The sequence below is a fragment of the Lampris incognitus genome, chromosome 2 (genome assembly GCF_029633865.1).
Source record: "Lampris incognitus isolate fLamInc1 chromosome 2, fLamInc1.hap2, whole genome shotgun sequence".
Lineage (NCBI taxonomy): Eukaryota > Metazoa > Chordata > Actinopteri > Lampriformes > Lampridae > Lampris > Lampris incognitus.
In genome coordinates this window covers 114,466,010-114,485,885 of record NC_079212.1, presented here as the reverse complement: position 1 = coordinate 114,485,885, position 19,876 = coordinate 114,466,010, and the positions used below count along the sequence as shown (strand labels likewise).

The 19,876-nt window shown below is 43.5% G+C and overlaps 1 protein-coding gene across 1 annotated transcript in view; it reads left to right on the top strand.

Moving 5' to 3' along the window:
* kif21b (kinesin family member 21B) overlaps nt 1-19,876 on the top strand; it is a 117,210-nt gene that overhangs the window by 31,579 nt on the left and 65,755 nt on the right. Inside the window, 2 exon segments of the mRNA XM_056301305.1 lie at nt 16,420-16,642; nt 17,592-17,774. Coding sequence (XP_056157280.1) covers nt 16,420-16,642; nt 17,592-17,774 — 406 coding nt within the window.

Genomic DNA, 19,876 nt, shown 5'->3' with positions numbered 1-19,876 from the left:
CACACTTGCACACACACAAATACACACAAGTAGAGTTCCACTTGATTGCCAGCGTTGCTCATCTGTGCTGTATACCTGCACCTATGCCTGAGTATGTTTTTTTTCTTTTTCTGAATCCTTTTATTGAGTTTTCTGCAGACATGACGAAGTCGGTACAACAATTGCAGGGCTTGGCAAGGTGTCTGTATTAGAAAAAACAAAGAAAGAAAACCACTCTCCCTCCTACCACCCCGTGTTTGTCATTACCATAAAAAAAAAGATATAATGAAGCGTAAAGTGGAATGAGAGGATGAATAAATAAACAGATTTAGTAAATGTGATTAACTGCAACAAATAACTAAATAACTAATTGATAAATGAAAATGGTAATACTAATAATAATTAAAGTAAGTGAAATGGAAAAAGGCAGATGGTAGAATAGACAGTAGCCAGATCTGAGGGAAGGAATAGTGACCCTCTCTCTCTCACCAGAACACTGTACTTAGGAAACACCGTCAGCATCCGCAATGATAGTCAGGTCATTGATAATGACTAGTAGGAGACTCCAGGTCCTGTGAAAGGATTTCAGAGATCCTTTCAGTGAGAATCTTAACTTTTCCAGTTGCATGCCTTGTAAAACTTCCTGTATCTACCTGTCATGTGTTGGAGGGAAGGCATGTTTCCATTTATGAAGAATGGAGCATCAGGCCAACAGAGTGGTAAAGGCAGTGACACATTGTATTGCAGTGAGCATATTCTGAGTTGGGGGAGACTGAACAAAGCAGTCAGGGGGTTAGGGTCTTTATTTGTGTTGAGGGCCTGTTCAAGGTTTTTAAATAAATGGTAAAATGGTAAATTTATATATAGCATTTATATAGTGCTTTTGTAGTCTACCGGCCACTGAAAGCACTTTACAGTGTATGCCTCACATTCACCCATTCACACACACATTCATACACTGATGGTGGAGGCTGCCATGCAAGGCACCAACCTGCTCATCGGGAGCAGTTAGGGGCTCAAGGACATGTCGACACGCTCTCTGCAGGAGCCAGGAGCCAGGGACCAAACCAGTGACCTTTCGATTACTAGACAACCCACTCTACCTCCTGAGCCATGCTGCCCCAAATACATAGGACCAAAAGTCAGTCAGTCCCGGGCAAGCCCAAAACATATGTACTAAATGGTCAGCTGGAGATTGCTTACATTGGTGGTTGGTGAAGTGGGCTCTGTGGAGCACCTTACTGCATTCGGCCATGCCTGGTACATATAGATAAAGAGTGTACCAGACCGAGAATGTTGCTTCACTAGCTGTCAGGGTTGTCAACATCCAAGTCGTGTTCCCAGGAGACTTTGAGGGAAACAGTGGGGACCGGATTTAGTGAGTCAATTTTGCCATAGATAATAGATATCAGCCACTTTTGATCAAAGCGAAGGGTGAGAAACTGGTCAATTTCCGATTCAGGGGGGCGGTTGGGGGAAATGAGGAAACTGCTTTTGGACAAAATGCCCTATTTGGAAAAAACAAAAGAGAAGGCTGTTGGGCAAGTTATATTTAACTGACAGGGATGCAAAAGAAAGAGAAGACCCCATCCTCATTAAGTATTGTGAGACCATTGGTTGACCAATGACGGAAAGCGGCGTCAGGGCTGGGCGGGGAGAATAAGTGATTATTTAAAATCGGTGTGTGGACCGAAGCACTGTGTAGACCATATTGTTTTCTAAATTAGAGCGAAATCTTAATGGTAATAGTGAAAACTGGGTTGTTTGAGATTTTTTGCCCGAGTATGTTGAGTAAATCCCATCATGTCACTGTCGTTCTATGACCGGCTGCTGAAAAAACAGCAAACATTTGTAAATGACTAGAGATGGGGGAAATCAGAACAAAGTTGAGGAATGAAGCCATGGGCCGAGCTCAGACTTTTTCAAGGCCATGTGCCGGTCTTTGAAACACTTTGTTCTGTTAGATATTAGGTAATGAAAAATGAATAACTTGGACAGTGATCTGAGATCTGCTTTGAAAAAGCAATGCAATAGACACATCCTGTGTGTAAACTGCATAGACACTGATTTCTTTTTTTTACAATTTTAGAAACCTCATTACTCCTTTTCCACAGACAAAAACATATACTGAATAAGATATTTTAGCTTTTCAATGAAATATTTGTAAGTAGATGGGTCTGTTTTTCCTTTGTTTTGCTGTTTTCTCATTGAAGGTCATGATTTTTGGTCAGCACCGTATGCACTTGTCTCGAGGGGTTAATATCATAACTCATTAACTTTTCTTTTTAAGAAAAATAAATTTAGCTTGAGGACTCCATGAGAGAGTATATAAATCCTTCCAAAACCTAATCCTTTACCTGTCAGCACTACTTGCTCTCAGTGGCAGCTGGGACGGGTGATTTCTTTATGTTTTCTGACACAGCAAATGAGGGATATTCACGTTTCCATTATGAAGGAGATATGCAGTGAGAGATTAACAGGAGATGAAAAGCGACTAGTCTCTAATGTTATCACAAGAAAAAAAGGAAATGAGACAAACCCTTTCCCCTCCATGCCTCCTCCCTTTTATTGCTTCTTCCCTCCAGACTTTTGCCCTGTGGACATGTTTTCACGCAGAGGGACGGAAAGAGGGCTGGCAGGGCTGAGAGGAAGACGGAAGACCCAAACAATGGATGGGCAATAAAAGAAAAGAAGCTTTATTATTAATCAAATAAAATAACTTATTATGTGATGCTAGTGTCAACTAGAGAATTAAAAAAAGAAACAAGGAGAGAAAGAGAAATAAGAAGAGGAAACAGATTGTCGGGCATATCTGTCTTGGAAAATGCGTCCCTGATGGATAGAGTAGCCACGGCTTCCTCCGCTGGCCCGGGGCCACCGCGTGACAGAGGAAGACGGCGATTCAGCTCAAGTTAATTCAATTAAGTCTGTGTTTATACTTTGTCTTTATTGAAGTGTTTGCATCATGAAAATCAGCTCTTCGGCCAGTTTTGCTCTTTGAAAGTTAAGTGAGCATGAATAGGCACACATACAGACAACACACACATGCACACACACTCATTCTCTGTTTTTGGGAGTCGCATTCACTGGCAACAATTTTGGTGAGCTGATTTTATTAGTATTTTTGGGTACATGGCGAAAAAGTTGGCAACTTTTCCTCATCTGCACGCTATGCTGTTCTCGGTTGGTCACGACAAGTCAACATTTTTTGTATAGCACTTTATACACAACATCTGACATACAACTCATGGCTGGCTTGCATAGCGGATGTTGATTGGTATGATTAGAAATGTTTATGAGGAAGGATGCTTTCAAGTTTTACAAGAGGATACATGTACGCACACACACACACACACACACACACACACACACACAGGCAATGTCACATTAGGAGTCCCTGAGCGGTGTGTGTGGTTCCCAAGGAAACGAAGCCTTACTGAATGCAGTCTGACAGCGAAGGAGGGTTGGGGGGGGGGGGACTGGAAACTAGACAAAGAGGGCTCTTCATTTCTCTCAACATTTGTGTTTGAATGTGTGTGTGTGTGTGTGTGTGTGTGTGTGTTTAGTGAAATTTATTTGGTCCATTCAACTGTAGTGACGGAGTCCACCTGAGCAGGCTGGGTAGCTGAATGCTAGCTGCCAACCTGCAGCACGCCACACAGTCTTCTCCACATGACTGACTGTTTACAGGTACCAGGTACCACAAGGTATCAGCCTTTTGGCCTCTGCAGTCCACTGGCCATTGGCCAAAACGGAGAATGGCTATCTGAGGAAGAGGAGGGTGTCACCTGTCCATTTAGGGGAGCTTTCAAATTGTTCCTTGAAGTTTTCTGCCATGCTCATCACGAAATCCTTCATCGCTGGGTCCTCCCGCATTTCATTCTCCTCACAATGCTCCTGCAGATGTGGAAAGTGCAACTTTCTCCCATGAATGTCTCTCTCAAAAAGGTTCAGCTTTGACCAGGAGCTTCAGCCGCCTTGTATATGTCTGCAACAGTGTGGTTCTTTCTTTGTAATTGCAGATTAAGGTGATTTAGATGAGACATGATGTCACACACAAAAATAACATGCCATTACCTTATTGTCACTAAAAAAAGCCTCGGATATTCTTGGGCTTTTTGGCTCCGCAATCCGGATAAAAAGGATACAAGCTCATAGCACAGGTCGCATGCGGCACACCCTCTCCAACACACAGCCTTTGCACAGCCAGCGAACATCATTATGCAGCAAATGATCCTTGTGTTCTGCTGACATTTCCTCCAGCATCCATCCATCCATTATCCGAACCGCTTATCCTGCTTCTCAGCGTTGTGGGGATGCTGGAGCCTATCCCAGTAGTCATTGGTCAGCAGGCGGGGAGACATCCTGGACAGGCCGCCAGACTATCACACAGGACCAACATACACTCACACACATTCATACCTAGTGACAATTTAGTACGGCCGATTCACCAGACCTACGTCTTTGGACTGTGGGAGGAAACCGGAGTCCCCGCAGGAAACCCACGCAGACATGGGGAGAACATGCAAACTCCACACAAAGGACGACCCCCAAGGTTGGACTACTCCGGGGCTCGAACCCAGGACCTTATTGCTGTGAGGTGACCGCGCTAACCACTGCGCCACCGTGCCATTTCCTCAAGCAATGCTCTGAAAAGGTGATGTTGCAGACTAGAAGTCTCATGAATGAAATTTACCAGTCTTGTTGCAGTATCCATCGCCTTTTTCATTTCCCCACACAGTTTAGTGCACAACACTGATTTGTGAGTAATGCAATAAAATGCTAAGAGCGCTGGGTTAATAGTGGCAAGCCTGCTTACTAAGCCCTTGTGTTGTCCCACCGTTTGCTAACATCCAAGCGATTCTTCTCAAAGAACTGTTAATTCATTAAAGATGATTTCCCCAGTTGTACGCTCAGGCAGAAGAATCAAACAAAGTAGCTCTTCCCGAAAGGTCTTCCCATCAAAAAATCTTGCGAACACAGATAGCTGTTCTGTATCAGTTCAGTCATAGGGTGAGTCTATGGCTGGTGATATGGCTTCTGCTTTCATCAAATCAGTACGTAGATTGGAAAAACACTCCTCCGCTAAAAGTTCAACTCTTGCTGTTGCCGTGACAATAGCATCTGCTTTAATAGCTCCACAACTGTTTTTTTTTCTTTCTCATCATGGCTTAAAACTTTGCCAAGCATATCAATTGCACATGTTTTAATCAACTCAGCATCAGCAAATGGCTTCTTAGCTTTATCTCTCTGTTGCACTCTCTTGTGCCGATGTTGATTCACAGATAGTAGAAACGGAGTGCTCGTATGATGTTATCATATTTGCTATTTTGTGTTTGCAGTGATCTGATTTTGTAGGGTAGTTGGCATTAAAATTGGCAGCATGCATAGTTTTGAAGTGCTGCTTGAGATTATCTGCTTTGCAGACAGCTACGGTCTGCATGCATATCAAGCATGTTGGTTTGGCGTTGGCGTTGACGTGGTCTGGTAAAATAAAACAAAACTGATCAGTCCAGTCAGATTTGAATTGATGGTTTTCCTGGTCGACCTTCCGCTTTTTTTGTGCAGGCCATATGCTTGGTTTAGGACAGTTATTGATTATCTCTGACTTAGCTGGTGAGTGGTTCTGTCTAATCAAGGACCGTAGAGAGTGTGGAGTACGTCTTACGTGTATGCGCGCTCTATAGGTCAAGTGTATGGTGTGGGGTGAGGTTATTTCACATGTTGCACACTTTATTTCACATGTTATGACAGGTGAGTCAGTGCCAATGGGTCAGCGCAGACCAGACGTGATTCTCGGCCCACGGGCCACTTATTGGGGTTCAAGGACCTAAAGCATCGAATATTTTTATCACTGAGCTCTCAACAGTTTTAACCACCCTTAGTACAATGTCTCCGAATATAATCCTAATGGGGGATTTAGATGTTAATTTTGATAACACTGACAATATGTTCACCAAAAAGCAATGTTAGATTGCTTTGATCTAATGCAGTATGTCAGCTTTACAACCCACACCAAGGGTCACATCCTTGACTTGGTTTGCTGTTCTGGCATCACACCAAATAACATCACCTCTTATGAACTACCCATCTCTGACCATTAAGCTGCTCAGTAAAGCAAGGTTGCATCGTACCATATCGTACTGCAGCATTGACTATGTTAATCCAGATTATCTCAGCAGTTTAATTACCCCGAACCCCATTCCTGCTCCCACCTCCTCACTCCCTTATCATATGGACTACTACTACATAATATTTTATCTTCTGCACTTGATACGTTAGCCCCCCTGAAAACATGGGTTGTCTTTTTGGCCCATACTGCTCCCTGGTACACACCTGAATTACATCAGCTCAAGGCTATAGGTCGGTGCCTTGCTGTTCATAAACAAATGTATATTCGGATCATATACTCCATTACAAAAATGCTCTTTCAACAGCTAAAACATCCTATTTTGCAAATATCATCAGTATACACTCACCGGCCACTTTATTAGGCACACCCGTCCAACTGCTCGTTAACGCAAATTTCTAATCAGCCAATCACATGGCAGCAACTCAATGCATTTAGGCATATAGACATGGTCAAGACGATCTGCTGCAGTTCAAACCGAGCATCAGAATGGGGAAGAAAGGTGATTTAAGTGACTTTGAACGTGGTTGTTGGTTCCAGACGGGCTGGTCTGAGTATTTCAGAAACTGCTGATCTACTGGGATTTTCACGCACAACCATCTCTAGGGTTTACAGAGAATGGTCCGAAAAAGAGAAAATATCCAGTGAGCGGCAGTTCTGTGGGCGAAAATGCCTTGTTGATGCCAGAGGTCAGAGGAGAATGGCCAGACTGGTTCGAGCTGATAGAAAGGCAGCAGTAACTCAAATAACCACTCATTACAACCGAGGTATGCCGAAGAGCATCTCTGAACGTACAACACGTCGAACCTTGAGGCAGATGGGCTACAGCAGCAGAAGACCACACCGGGTGCCACTCCTGTCAGCCAAGAACAGGAAACTGAGGCTACAATTCGCACAGGCTCACCAAAATTGGACAATAGATGATTGGAAAAAAGTTGCCTGGTCTGATGAGCCTCGATTTCTGCTGCGACATTCGGATGGTAGGGTCAGAATTTGGCGTCAACAACATGAAAGCATGGATCCATCCTGCCTTGTATCAACGGTTCAGGCTGGTGGTGGTGGTGTAATGGTGTGGGGGATATTTTCTCGGCACACTTTGGGCCCCTTAGTACCAATTGAGCATCGTGTCAACGCCACAGCCTACCTGAGTATTGTTGCTGACCATGTCCATCCCCTTATGACCACAGTGTTCCCATCTTCTGATGGCTACTTCCAGCAGGATAACGCGCCATGTCATAAAGCTCGAATCATCTCAGACTGGTTTCTTGAACATGACAATGAGTTCACTGTACTCAAATGGCCTCCACAGTCACCAGATCTCAATCCAATAGAGCACCTTTGGGATGTGGTGGACCGGGAGATTCGCATCATGGATGTGCAGCCGACAAATCTGCAGCAACTGCGTGATGCTATCATGTCAATATGGACCAAACTCTCTGAGGAATGTTTCCAGTACCTTGTTGAATCTATGCCACGAAGGATTAAGGCAGTTCTGAAGGCAAAAGGGGGTCCAACCCGGTACTAGCAAGGTGTACCTAATAAAGTGGCCAGTGAGTGTAGTTGAAGGGAATACTGGAACTCTTCTCCACAGTTAAAAGGTTATTAAATTCACCTGAAACCAGTATGAACAGTAACCATTCTAATGAGCAATGCTCTGCTTTTTTTGAAGCTTTTCAACTCCAAATTAGTACCAATCATGTGCAGCTAGCTTCAGCTAACATCATGCAGACTGACTTACCATCAGCAAGTGCCATGAAACTGTCCCCATCCACTGTCCTATGTGACTTCAGTCTTCCAACTGAAAGTCACATTTCTGAACTTATTACAAAGTCTAGTACCTCCATGTGTCACTTGGGTCCAATTCCCACAACCCTAGTTGAGACATGCCTGCCCTCTATCATCTCCCTGATAACCTCTATCATCAACTCCTCTCTGTCCACTGGTACAGTTCCCCCTCCACTGAAAGTTTCAATAATCAGACACACTGAAAAAACTTAATTTAGATTCTACTGACCAAAACAGCTACCAGCCATTTCAAATTTACCATTCATCTCCAAAATCCTTGAGAGGGTAGTTGCATCTCAACTCCAGATCTACCTTGATAACAATAATCTCTTTGAACAATTTCAATTTGGCCTTTAACATAGCACAGAAACAGCCCTGGTTAAGATCACTAATGACCTCCTTCGTGCAGCTGACTCCGGTCTACTCTCTATCCTCATCCCCCTTGACCTCACCGCAGCCTTTGATACTATATCCCATCAGCTCCTCATGGATCGTCTGGCAAGCATTGGAGTTGGGGGCCCTTTGTATCAGTGGTTTGCTTCCTGCCTTACAGACAGGGCACATTTTGTACAAATTCAGAATTACCGGTCAGAAAGTTTGATAGTTCCTCATGGAGTTCCACAGGGTTTAGTGTTGGGGTCCCTCCTGTTTATTATTTACCTCCTCCCTCTTGGCAACATCTTCTGTTACTATAGTATCCAGTTCCACTGCTATGCTGATGGTACACAGCTTTATGTGTCCACTAAGCCCACCTCCACTCTCCCCTCTAGTACCTTCACTGCTTGTCTCCATGATATAAAGATATGGATGACTAACAATTATTTGAAATTTAACAGTAGTAAAACTGAGGTACTCTTCATTGGCACTAAATCTACACTCTCAAAATCGAATATTTGCTCACTCCCCATTGCTAGAGCCACCATACCTGTCTCTGCTCAGGCTAAGAGCCTTGGTGTTATCCTAGATAGTACCCTTTCCTTTTCCAGTCATATAAACAATGTCTCCTGGATTGCCTATTTCCATCTGCAGAACATTTCCAGACTACGCCCTGTTTTAACACGACACTCCACAGAAGTCTTAGTCAATGCTTTGGTCACATCACATATTGACTACTGCAATGTGATCCTGGCAGGCATCCCCAAAAAAACTTATTCACCAACTTCCAACTCATCCTAAATTCTGCAACATGGATTATTACACGTTTGAGGTCCACTGACCATGTGTCTCCCCAGCTGATTCAGTTACACTGGCTTCCTGTGTCACGGTGGATTAATTTTAAAATTGTATTATTAACATTCAAAGCTCTTCATAAGCTATCCTCTGCTTATCTCACAGACCTCCTTCAGACTCACACCCTATCTCGCTGCCTGTGGTCTTCACCAGCAGGTCTATTGGCATTACCAGCCATCAACGTCAGCAGGGCTTACTCCTATGCTGTACCCAAACTCTGGAACTCCTTTCCCCGTCACATCCGCTTACTGGACTCCATTACAGAATTCAAAACTGCTCTTATAACCCACATAGCATACTCACTTTAACAGCATCAAATTCATCTTTTTTTTAACCCCTGATGATGTATGCTCTATTGCTTATTTTATTGTTAATTACACTAATGTTTTTACTGCTTTGTTTTATTGTAATTGATGTAAGGTGATCTTGAGTGCCATGAAAAGCACCTTTAAATAAAATGTTTATAATTATTATTATTATTATATTGTGCATGTAATCTGTATCATTAACGAGTCAGACACAGTTTACTCTAGTTAATGTTAATCAATTACTTAAATGTGTTGCATTCGAAATTTTCAGATTAAATTGTATCAGGTTATTTATAGTGTGATTCCAGTTCAACCCCTAACAGGCTTGCGATTGTTGCACATTGGTTGAAGCCCATCCTTTTTCTCTTCTGCACCTCCATGTGTCTGCCATGCATCAGTGAACCAAAGTGAACCCACTGTCATCTTTACACAACATGGCATCTTCACCGCAGCCTCAGTCTGTGCAGTGTGGGCCAGTGGGCTATGGATCCACCATCACACTAATGTTGTGATGACGGCATCCCCAACACATGACTCCCAGTAGCGTTTTCACTCCATTGACCAATGAAAGCTAGATATGCGAATGATGGAGCCCCTCTGGTGCTCAGTGACAGTTGTAGGATACATGACCAACTGTTTGCACGTCTGTGGTTTGAAGATGAAGGTAGACCCCCTGGGAAAAGCTCATTGTGTCCCACTAATCGCTTTTGTCCCAGTAGAGGTTCACTGGTCATTTGGTTTCTTCCAGAAAACTCACAACAGGATTTAGGAATGACAAAGAAAAAGCCCTAAATAAACTCATCTTGTATACGTTTATACGAGCCTGTTCTAGCAACACTGAAATCAAGATGGTTGCAAACATCTTAATTTTCAGACCTAATGTTGCTCTTTTTGTCTTTGAATAGTCTTTACTCCATTCTCAGAAGTAAAATCTGTGAGATTGTTACAGCAGCTAAGGGAATATCAAACTCTTTGGAGTAAAAAAGGAATGGATTTTAATGAAGGATGTCACAAATATACAGTACTGTAAATCACAGTATTCTGTTTTGTCTTCCTCCATTTCATCCATCCATTATCCAAACCGCTTATCCTGCTCTCAGGGTCGAGGGGATGCTGGAGCCTATCCCAGCAGTCATTGGGTGGCAGACGGGGAGACACTCTGGGCAGGCCGCCAGGCCATCACACAGGGCCGACACACACACACATTCACACCGAGGGACAATTTAGTGTGGCCGATTCACCTGACCTACATGTCTTTAGACTGTGGGAGGAAAACAAAGCACCCGAAGGAAACCCACGCAGACTCAGGGAGAACATGCAAACTCCACACAGAGGATGACCCGGGATGACCCCCAAGGTTGGGCTACCCTGGGGCTTGAACCCAGGACCTTCTTGCTGTGAGCCGACCATGCTAACCATTGTCCCACCGTGCTGTCTTCCATTTTACATCATCTCATCTCGTGTTATGCATTGCTAATTTTCTTTTTTTACCTCTGAGAGTTTGTGTTTCGTGTGTTTTGATGCTGCTTTTAATTAGTTATTGGGTTTGATAATGGCCCGAATAAGTGAATCCCCTCACAGCTAGTGTATAATGAGTTTCTCACTATGTGTGTGCGCATTTGTGTGGATCTTGAGGGACTTAGATTAAGATTGTCTCTGAAGCAATAGGGATCATGATAGCCAACACAAATTATGTGCATCGGCCTTTGTTTTTGTGTATGTTAAACTGCAAACATGCTATGTACATGAGGACTGTATGACTGTAAAGACAGATTTGAAACAAGTTTGGTGTGTGTGTGTGTGTGTGTGTGTGTGTGTGTGTGTGTGTGTGTGTGTGTGTGTGTGTGTGTGTGTGTGTGTGTGTGTGTGTGTGTGTGTGTGTGTGTGTGTTGATTTCTCTTGGAACCTTGTTTAGGCCCCAGGGTACTTTAAGCATTTTCCTATTAGTGTGCACAGATGAGAGAGAGATAGAGGGATTAATTTGCCACATTGGGTTGCAGATTACTTCTTCACTCTCTTTCTTTTGCTCTCTCACTGTCTCCTTCTCTGACTATCTCTCAGTCTCCCTTCTCTTTGGTCCTTTGTCTTGTGGAGAGACATTTAATGATTTCATAAGCTATTTTTAGCACCCAGTGTCTTTGTAATGTGTGTGTTTGTGTGTGTGGTTTGAGTGAGTGAGTGAGTGAGTGAGTGCGTGTGTGTGTGTGTGTGTGTGTGTGTGTGTGTGTGTGTGTGTAATTGATTCACTGTGTCTGTGTAGGCTGTATCTATAAGGTGTAATGTTTGCTGTACCAATCAATGCTATGGATCAATATTTATTGAAGGAGCTGTGCTTAAATGCTGAGGATCGTCCAGCTGAGCCCTAATTTCTGTGTGTGTGTGTGTGTGTGTGTGTGTGTGTGTGTGTGTGTGTGTGTGTGTGTGTGTGTGTGTGTGTGTGTGTGTGTGTGTGCGTGCTTGTGTGTCTTTGCCACAAAATTACTTGTTCATGTGATCAAGAGCTTGTCAAGACTCACATGAATTGAACCACACCCGTCTGTGTTAACTGTTACTATTTGTGCAAACGAGAGAGAGATAGAGAGAAAGGAACAAACATGATGGAGATTTTTCTCTTTTTTTCTTTCTTTCTTTCTGTCTGTCTAATTATGTTAAATCATCACAGAGAGTATAAAGCAGAGAGTAGAATGTCCTTCTGTCCTCTCAGAAGAAGGTACACACACACACACACACACACACACACACACACACACACACACACACACACACACACACACACACACACACACCTTCTGAGTATGATCCTTAGGGGATGTGAACACACACACACACACACACACACACACACACACACGCACCAAGACCACACCAGACTTGTGCGGCTGCAGTGGAGACACATGCACACAAAGACATACATAGAGTCCTCTACCACAGACGTCAAGTAAATTTTCATTAACACAAATTATAAACACAAATTATAAATTTGCTTCAGTGGGCTTTACAGCAACACAACATCCTGTACTTAGACCCTCGCATAGGATAAGGAACAACTCCCTATATAAATATATATATATATAAAAAAATTTTTAACAGAGAGGAAAAAAAATAGGAACACAGTTCTTGTACAAACGGTTAAGTACTGGATAGTGGAAGGAAATGCATGATGGATGGACACACACACACACACACACACACACACACACACACACACACACACACACACACATACACACACACACAAATACCCAAACACACACACACACACACACACACACACAGACAAATACCCAAACACACAGAGCACCCTTGTATCACATACAAACAGTGTAAGCGTACTATACACAGACACACAATTTACTAACTTAACTTGACTCATGGTTCCTCTCATACATTAAGAACCACACCCACAAGCCATAAGGTGTCTCAGTGTACACCTAAACAGTAAGGCGTTGACCACATGCAGTTACATTACTAACTACGCACACACACGTGTGTGTGCAGATAGGAGGAGCTGACGATGGCACTTTGAGCATTAGGCCTTGAGGAGTCATTGAGCGGGGGTTGGAGAAAGGCACCAACACAAGCACAGTAACAGCCACTACAAGGTCTCCCCTAACAGATAATGCAGCATCCAAAGCATGAAGAGCGAGTGGCTCCCCTTTGTTTCTAGAGGTGACCTTGGCACTGCAGTTAATGTTACTGAAACCACACATGTACAACCATAACACACACACGACTGTATAGCAATGAATGTGTGTGTGTGTGTGTGTGTGTGTGTGTGTGTGTGTGTGTGTGTGTGTGTGTGTGTGTGTGTTTGTTCACATCCCCTGAGGAAGGGGTCTGTGTGTGTGAGGTGATAGTGTGTAGTATGTGTACATGTGTGGTGTTGGCGGTGGGGGGGGGCTGTGGGTGACCCATCTCTTTGTTTGTGCTGACTCATGGTTTTTTCCACAGCTTAAAGTGATTACCTCCCCACTGTGTACCTCTGTAAACCCAGGATTAAGACCGGGCTGTGGGACAGATCTTCTGTTTTAGACAACGTAACAACTGACTACAGCTTGTATGAGGATGGACACTGGAGAAGAGCTTTTGGCTCCGATCGGTGCATTTATTCAGTACCAAAATAAACATAAAATGGACAGGGTGCACCCCTGTGCTGAGCTGTTCTCCTTTTGGGATTAGTCCAAATCCTTTCTAGGGCTGTCAGCAAAAGCCTTTTTCCCCCCTTGACCATCAATCATACTGTAAGTCTCCCTACATAAGTCTCTGTACCCTCTGAGGAAGATGGACTATATAAGAGGTGTCATTTTGGTGCCAGTTTGGTGTTCAGCTGAACCACTCTTGTCTCTCTGCTTCCTGACTCATTCTGTGCATGTTAGTATTTACTGTGAAAGCAACCTTAGGCTCACAACGTTGGACGGAGTTGATAACTTTTCAATCTTGCATTAATTAAGGGTTAACCAGAGTTCTTACAATGATTGCACAAAGCAATAAACCACCCATGTATTGACCCTTTTTGCTTGCAATTCGTAAGTGCACATCTGCTCACAAACAAGAAAAGAACCATGTGCAAATTATTTATAATGGGATCTCATTCTGTCATTCAGTTCAAAGATGTTATTTTAGTAACTTGCGACACTATCTAATTATCATGACATGCTACACACACAACTGTGCATCAGACTGAGCCTGTTTAAAGGGTAATTCGGGTATTTTTAAACCTGGGCCCTGTTTTCCCATCATTTGGCATCTAACTGACTAATAAGGGCACACATTTTTGGAATTGGTCCAGTATTGAGTGAGAATGCTTCAGCCGGCAGCCGCGAAACAGGCTGCAGTGTAATCCTTTGGGGGGTGATAGCGCTCGTCAAAGTACGTCCACTAAAAGTGCTTGTTTTTGCCACTGACCGGCAGAGACCTTTTTCTTTACATTTCACTTCTTCTGGTCTCTGTTGTATTACACCCTTTACTGCTGCTAGTATTTGTGAGTGGGGGCATGGTTTCAAAAAAGAAGTCATGCTGAATCTTATCAGAGCTGACCATTCATTTGAAGTAGCATAGCTTGAGACATAGAGGAACTGCTAGCAATAATATATTTCCAAAGTCATGGCTGCACATTTATCTGATTTCAATAATAGGATTGAGGCATTTGAATTTGATGGCTGTCTGTATTTATTGAGCCAGAGTACACCAATCAGCCAAAACATTAAAACCACCTGCCTAATATTGTGTAGGTCTCCCTTGTGCCACCAAAACAGCTCTGACCCATCAAGGCATGGACTCCACAAGACCTTTGAAGGTATCCTCTGGTATCTGGCACCAAGACGTTAGCAGTAGATCCTTTAAGTCCTGTCAGATGCGAGGTGGGGCCTTCATGGATTGGACTTGTTTTTCCAGCACATCCCACAGATGCTCGATCAGATTGAGATCTGGGGAATTCAGAGGCCATGGAAACAATTTGAACTCTTTATCATGTTCCTCAAACCATTCCTGAGCAATTTTTGCAGTGTGGCAAGTTGCATTATCCTGCTGAAAGAGGCCACTGCCATCAGGGGATATTGTTGCCATGAATGGGGTTGTACATAGTCTGCAGCAATGTTTAGGTTGGTGGTTTGGGTCAAAGTAGCATCCACATGAATTCCAGGACCCAGGGTTTCCCAATAGAACATTGCCCAGAGCATCACACTGCCTCCACCGGCTTGCTTTCTCCTCATAGTGCACCCTGGTGCCATCATTTCACCAGGTAAATGATGTACACGCACCCAGCTAGCCACATGATGTAAAAGAAAATGTAATTCATCAGACTAGGCCACTTTCTTCCACTGCTCCGTGATTCAGTTCTGATGCTCACATGCCCATTGTAGGTGCTTTTCACAGTGGAAAGTGGTTATTATGGGCATTCTGACTGGTCGGCAGCAACGCAGCCCCATATATGGCAAGCTGAGATGCACTGTGTTCTGACACCTGTCTATCACAGCCAGTGTTAACTTTTTCAGAAATTTGAACTACAGTAGCTCTTCTGTGGGATCGGACCAGACTGGGGGGGGGGGGTTACACAATATTAGGCAGGTGGTTTTCATATTTTGGCTGATCTGTGTGTGCGGATGAAGAGCTCCTAGAAATTGAAGAGAGGACAAGGAAAGAGAAAGAGGGGCAATAGGCAGAGGAGGGTGAACCAGCTTCTTTGGCTGGCAGTAGTCGGTCGCCGGTTTCATATGCGATCGGCGATCGCAGGTTTCATATGCATATATATGCATTCATATGACTGTTTCATATGCATATGAAACCGATCGCCAGTTTCATAAACCATTCACTGTCATTAACACATCAGGATGTGATCCCAGAAAGTTGAATTGGTTCAAAGTTTAGTGGGCGAAATATTTCATCACTAATCTAAGTGACTTCATCAGGCTCAGCTGACTCAGGCTTTCCCCATCCTTATAAAAAGCACAGTTGTGTAACGCCCACAAAGTCATATAGATGAGTAATGAAACGATGAAATGAGCGAGGAAAACTTTCCTGGGATCATATCCTAATGTGTAATGACGGCGATCGGTTTATGAAACCGGTGATCGATTTCATATGCATATCAAACCAGCATATGCATGCATATGCATATGAAACCAGCGATCGACTGCTGGGTTTGGTCGATGAACCCAACTCCACTCATCTAAGTGACTTCTAAGTGACTACAGCCGAAGACCTGAATGATGGACTGAAGCACACAGCCCTGGTTAGATTCCTAGAAATATGCTTCATGTGGCATAATCTACAATTTTTAAGGGCTGTTTAGTTTCGTCTGTGCTTATAAGTGAACTCTCCACTGTTATGGTCTCCCGATTAATGTTCATTGCAACAGAACAAGCACGTCTCAACAAGTTCGATGTATTTGTGGAAACAATCGTCTTTTTTTCCCCTCAAAAACATTTTTCTTTTATTGATTTACTGAGTCACTCATCTCTTTTCCTCTCTCTCTCTCTCCCTCACCAGGATCCGTCCCCAGATGGCCAAGGAGAAGATAGAGGGTTGCCATGTTTGTACGCTGGTCACACCTGGAGAGCCCCAGGTTCTCCTGGGAAAGGACAAGGCCTTCACCTATGATTTTGTGTTTGACCTGGACTCAGAGCAGCACCACATCTATCAGGCCTGTGTGCACAAGCTCATCGAGGGCTGCTTTGACGGCTACAACGCCACTGTGTTTGCTTATGGACAGGTACGACAAAGAGGCAGGGAAAGAACTGGCAAATGGTGCGTAGGTGCATGTCATTACCAATATATAGAATATGATGTCACGCCCCCTGATTGATACTTTAGAGAGCGCATTCACTTTCAACACCAATTAAGTGGGCAAGCTAATGTGTTTATCATGTCCACACCAAATGTACCAACCTGTTAGTTTTTCCTTTTTCTCCTCAATTGTACTTGGCCAATTACCCCACTCTTCTGAGCCGTTGGGTCATTGCTTCATTCCCTCTGCTGATCCGGGGAGGGCTGCAGACTACCACATGCCTCCTCCGATACAAGTAGTGTTGCCAGCCACTTCTTTTCACCTGACAGTGAGGAGTTTTGCCAGGGGGACATAGTGCATGGGAGGATCACGCTATTCCCCCTATTTCCCCTCCCCCCTAAACAAGCGCCCTGACCGACTAGAGGAGGCGCTAGTGCAGCGACCAGGACACATACCCACTTCCGGCTTCCCAACCACAGACACGGCCAATTGCGTCTGCAGGGACGCGCTACCAAGCAGGAGGTAACACGAGGATTCAAACCAGCGATCCCTGTGTTGGTAGGCAGCGGAATAGACCTTTACGCTACCCGGACGCCGCCCGTTAGGAGTTATAACAGGAGATCAGGCTTCACCGTCACAAAACTTATATGATAGGCAGCATCAATTACTAAACTAACAAAACTCGCTATCAGAGAGTTTAACCTGTTAAGCCTATATTGGCATCCATTCACAATAAATTACTTGATTAGCTGACTAATTTTAAGAGATTAATTTACTCCTGATAACCTTTTCACATATAGAACAACAGATTGGTAATGTTTGGCAAATACGCTACATGGTAATCTCCCTGATCTATAGAGATGCTGGTTGTAAAGTATGTGGTTTGGAGGGCAAACCAGGTCTCACAGCAGTTCAAAATGTTTTTTTTTTTTAGACGGGCTCGGGGAAGACCTACACCATGGGGACCGGTTTCAATGTGAGCGTGAGCCAGGAGGAGCAAGGCATTATCCCACGTGCTGTTCACCAGCTCTTTGAAGGAATCCAGAGCAGACGGGAACGTGCCCAGGAGGCGGGAACCCAACCACCTGAGTTTAAAGTCAGCGCACAGTTCCTAGAGGTAGGGGAATGGATTTTGATGCTCACTCAATCATGTGCGTAAAGACGCACAAAATGCAGATGCAGTACGTATTTTGACAAAAGCTAAATTTTATTGTCTTGTGTAGCTATGGTTCGCGTGTGGGTGCAGCCAGATACTTGTTTGTTTGTTTGTTTGTTTGCTTGCTTGCTTGCATATGGTCGTGCTAGGATGAGTACTTTAATGTGTTTGTAATAACGCTAACCAGATGGGACACAAAGCAGGGAGGCATTAGGAGAACCCCCTCTTCTAGAACAGGAAATGACAAAGTGATGACAGATGGGCAGGAAGAACCCAGTGCATTGTGGGTCTTGATTAATGTCGTCCATTACCTCTGACATTATTACCTATCAGCTAGTATGTGGGGGATAAATAAAAGGGATGAGACGGAAGGTGGGGAAGATATTTAGGGAGAGTAGACGGGGGCAGGGATATTTGTGTCGGAGCCATGAGCTAATATGACAAGTAATAATTGGCCCCTGAGCTGCCTGGCAGGCAAATGTCTGTGGGAGCTTTGAGGGCAGACAAATGTGTGTGTGTGTGTGTGTGTGTGTGTGTGTGTGTGTGTGTGTGTGTGTGTGTGTGTGTGTGTGTGTGTGTGTGTGTGTGTGTGTGTGTGTGTGTGTGTGTGTGTGAGCGAGGAGGTGGGTCGGTGTGTGCTCCATTCTTTATGTGGGCTGCACTGTAACAACAACATCCAGAGGGCCCTGATTATGCTGATAGAGATTTAACCATTACCATATCCTTTAACTATTGTCAACCATAGTCTCTTAATGTTTTCCTGTCCCTTTTACTCTTACTGCTTTTTTGCCTGCTTTTACTGGCTTGTTTGTTCATCCGTAGGTTGTCGGGTCACAGAGGTTATTCGTGTTGATGGCAAACAGATGTATGTGTACATATAGTTGGAAGAAACAACCGAGCTGTAGCTTGGCCTTTTTGGCCCTTGCCCTCTTTGGCTTCTGAGTGGCTTAATTTTGACCTCTCAGGTCAGAGAGCTGTGTGAAATGAATACTCTGCACGGCTGTGGGAACAGTGGAAATGTAAATTATGTAAATCTAAATAAATCCTTAAAAAGTCATTTTTAATGATTATGTCAATGGTCATTCACATCCTAATTTTATGCGCATACTCACTCACAAGCACACAAACGTGCAGAAGTAACGGCTACTCATGCAAAAAAAAAAAATCATGCAACATCCTATTGCTATATCTGCATTTGCTTTTGTGCTGAATGTTCATTGATAATTACTGTCTGTGTAAATGTGTGGGTCCACGCAGTAGCGGCGTGTGGCCATAAATACTAGTGGGGCAGATACTGGCTCCAGCTCCTGAATCGCTTGCCATGCCCACTTTTGATATCATTATTTTAATAATTAAGTATATTAAATACTTATATTAATTAAGTATAATGATTACTATATTAGAGAATAGACAGTACATACCTGTAAACATACCGGCCAGCAGCACTCATAACGCCGCAGTAGCCAACACATTTCAAAGATGAACAATAGGCTATCCTTTAACTCGTGTGTAAGCGACAAAAAAAAGCCACCCACAATAAACTAAAGCAACGTCTAAAAATAGCTTACTCCAATTTTTCATAATTATGAGAAGGACATGACAGTTTCAAATTGATGTCTCCTGATCCAATTTCTTATTCAACTGAATTGAATGAACTGAATTGAATAAGAAATAGGATCAGGAGACAGACAGTTGCTTCCTCTTTTCAGTTTATTCTTAACTTGGGCTGATGAGCACAGAAAACAAAATGAAAATGGCATGTTTGTTGGGAGCTGAAACAAACATAGAAAAAAAATTATCAAGTGCATGAGCATAAGACAATGATATACAGAAGTGAATAAAATAGCCCTACTATATACGCTGTCATGTCACAGTCCCAACCTGTCACCTCACCTATACAAGAACTTGGCACACCGATTTTTCAGATGAGCAAATTTATCAATCACAGCTTTATTGAAATCAGGGATGTTATGCGTCAGTCGCTTTTCAATTGACAACATTGCCAATGCCTTTAGTCTGTCCTGTGACATGGTATTTCTGAGAAATGTCTGTTCGTTTGAGTG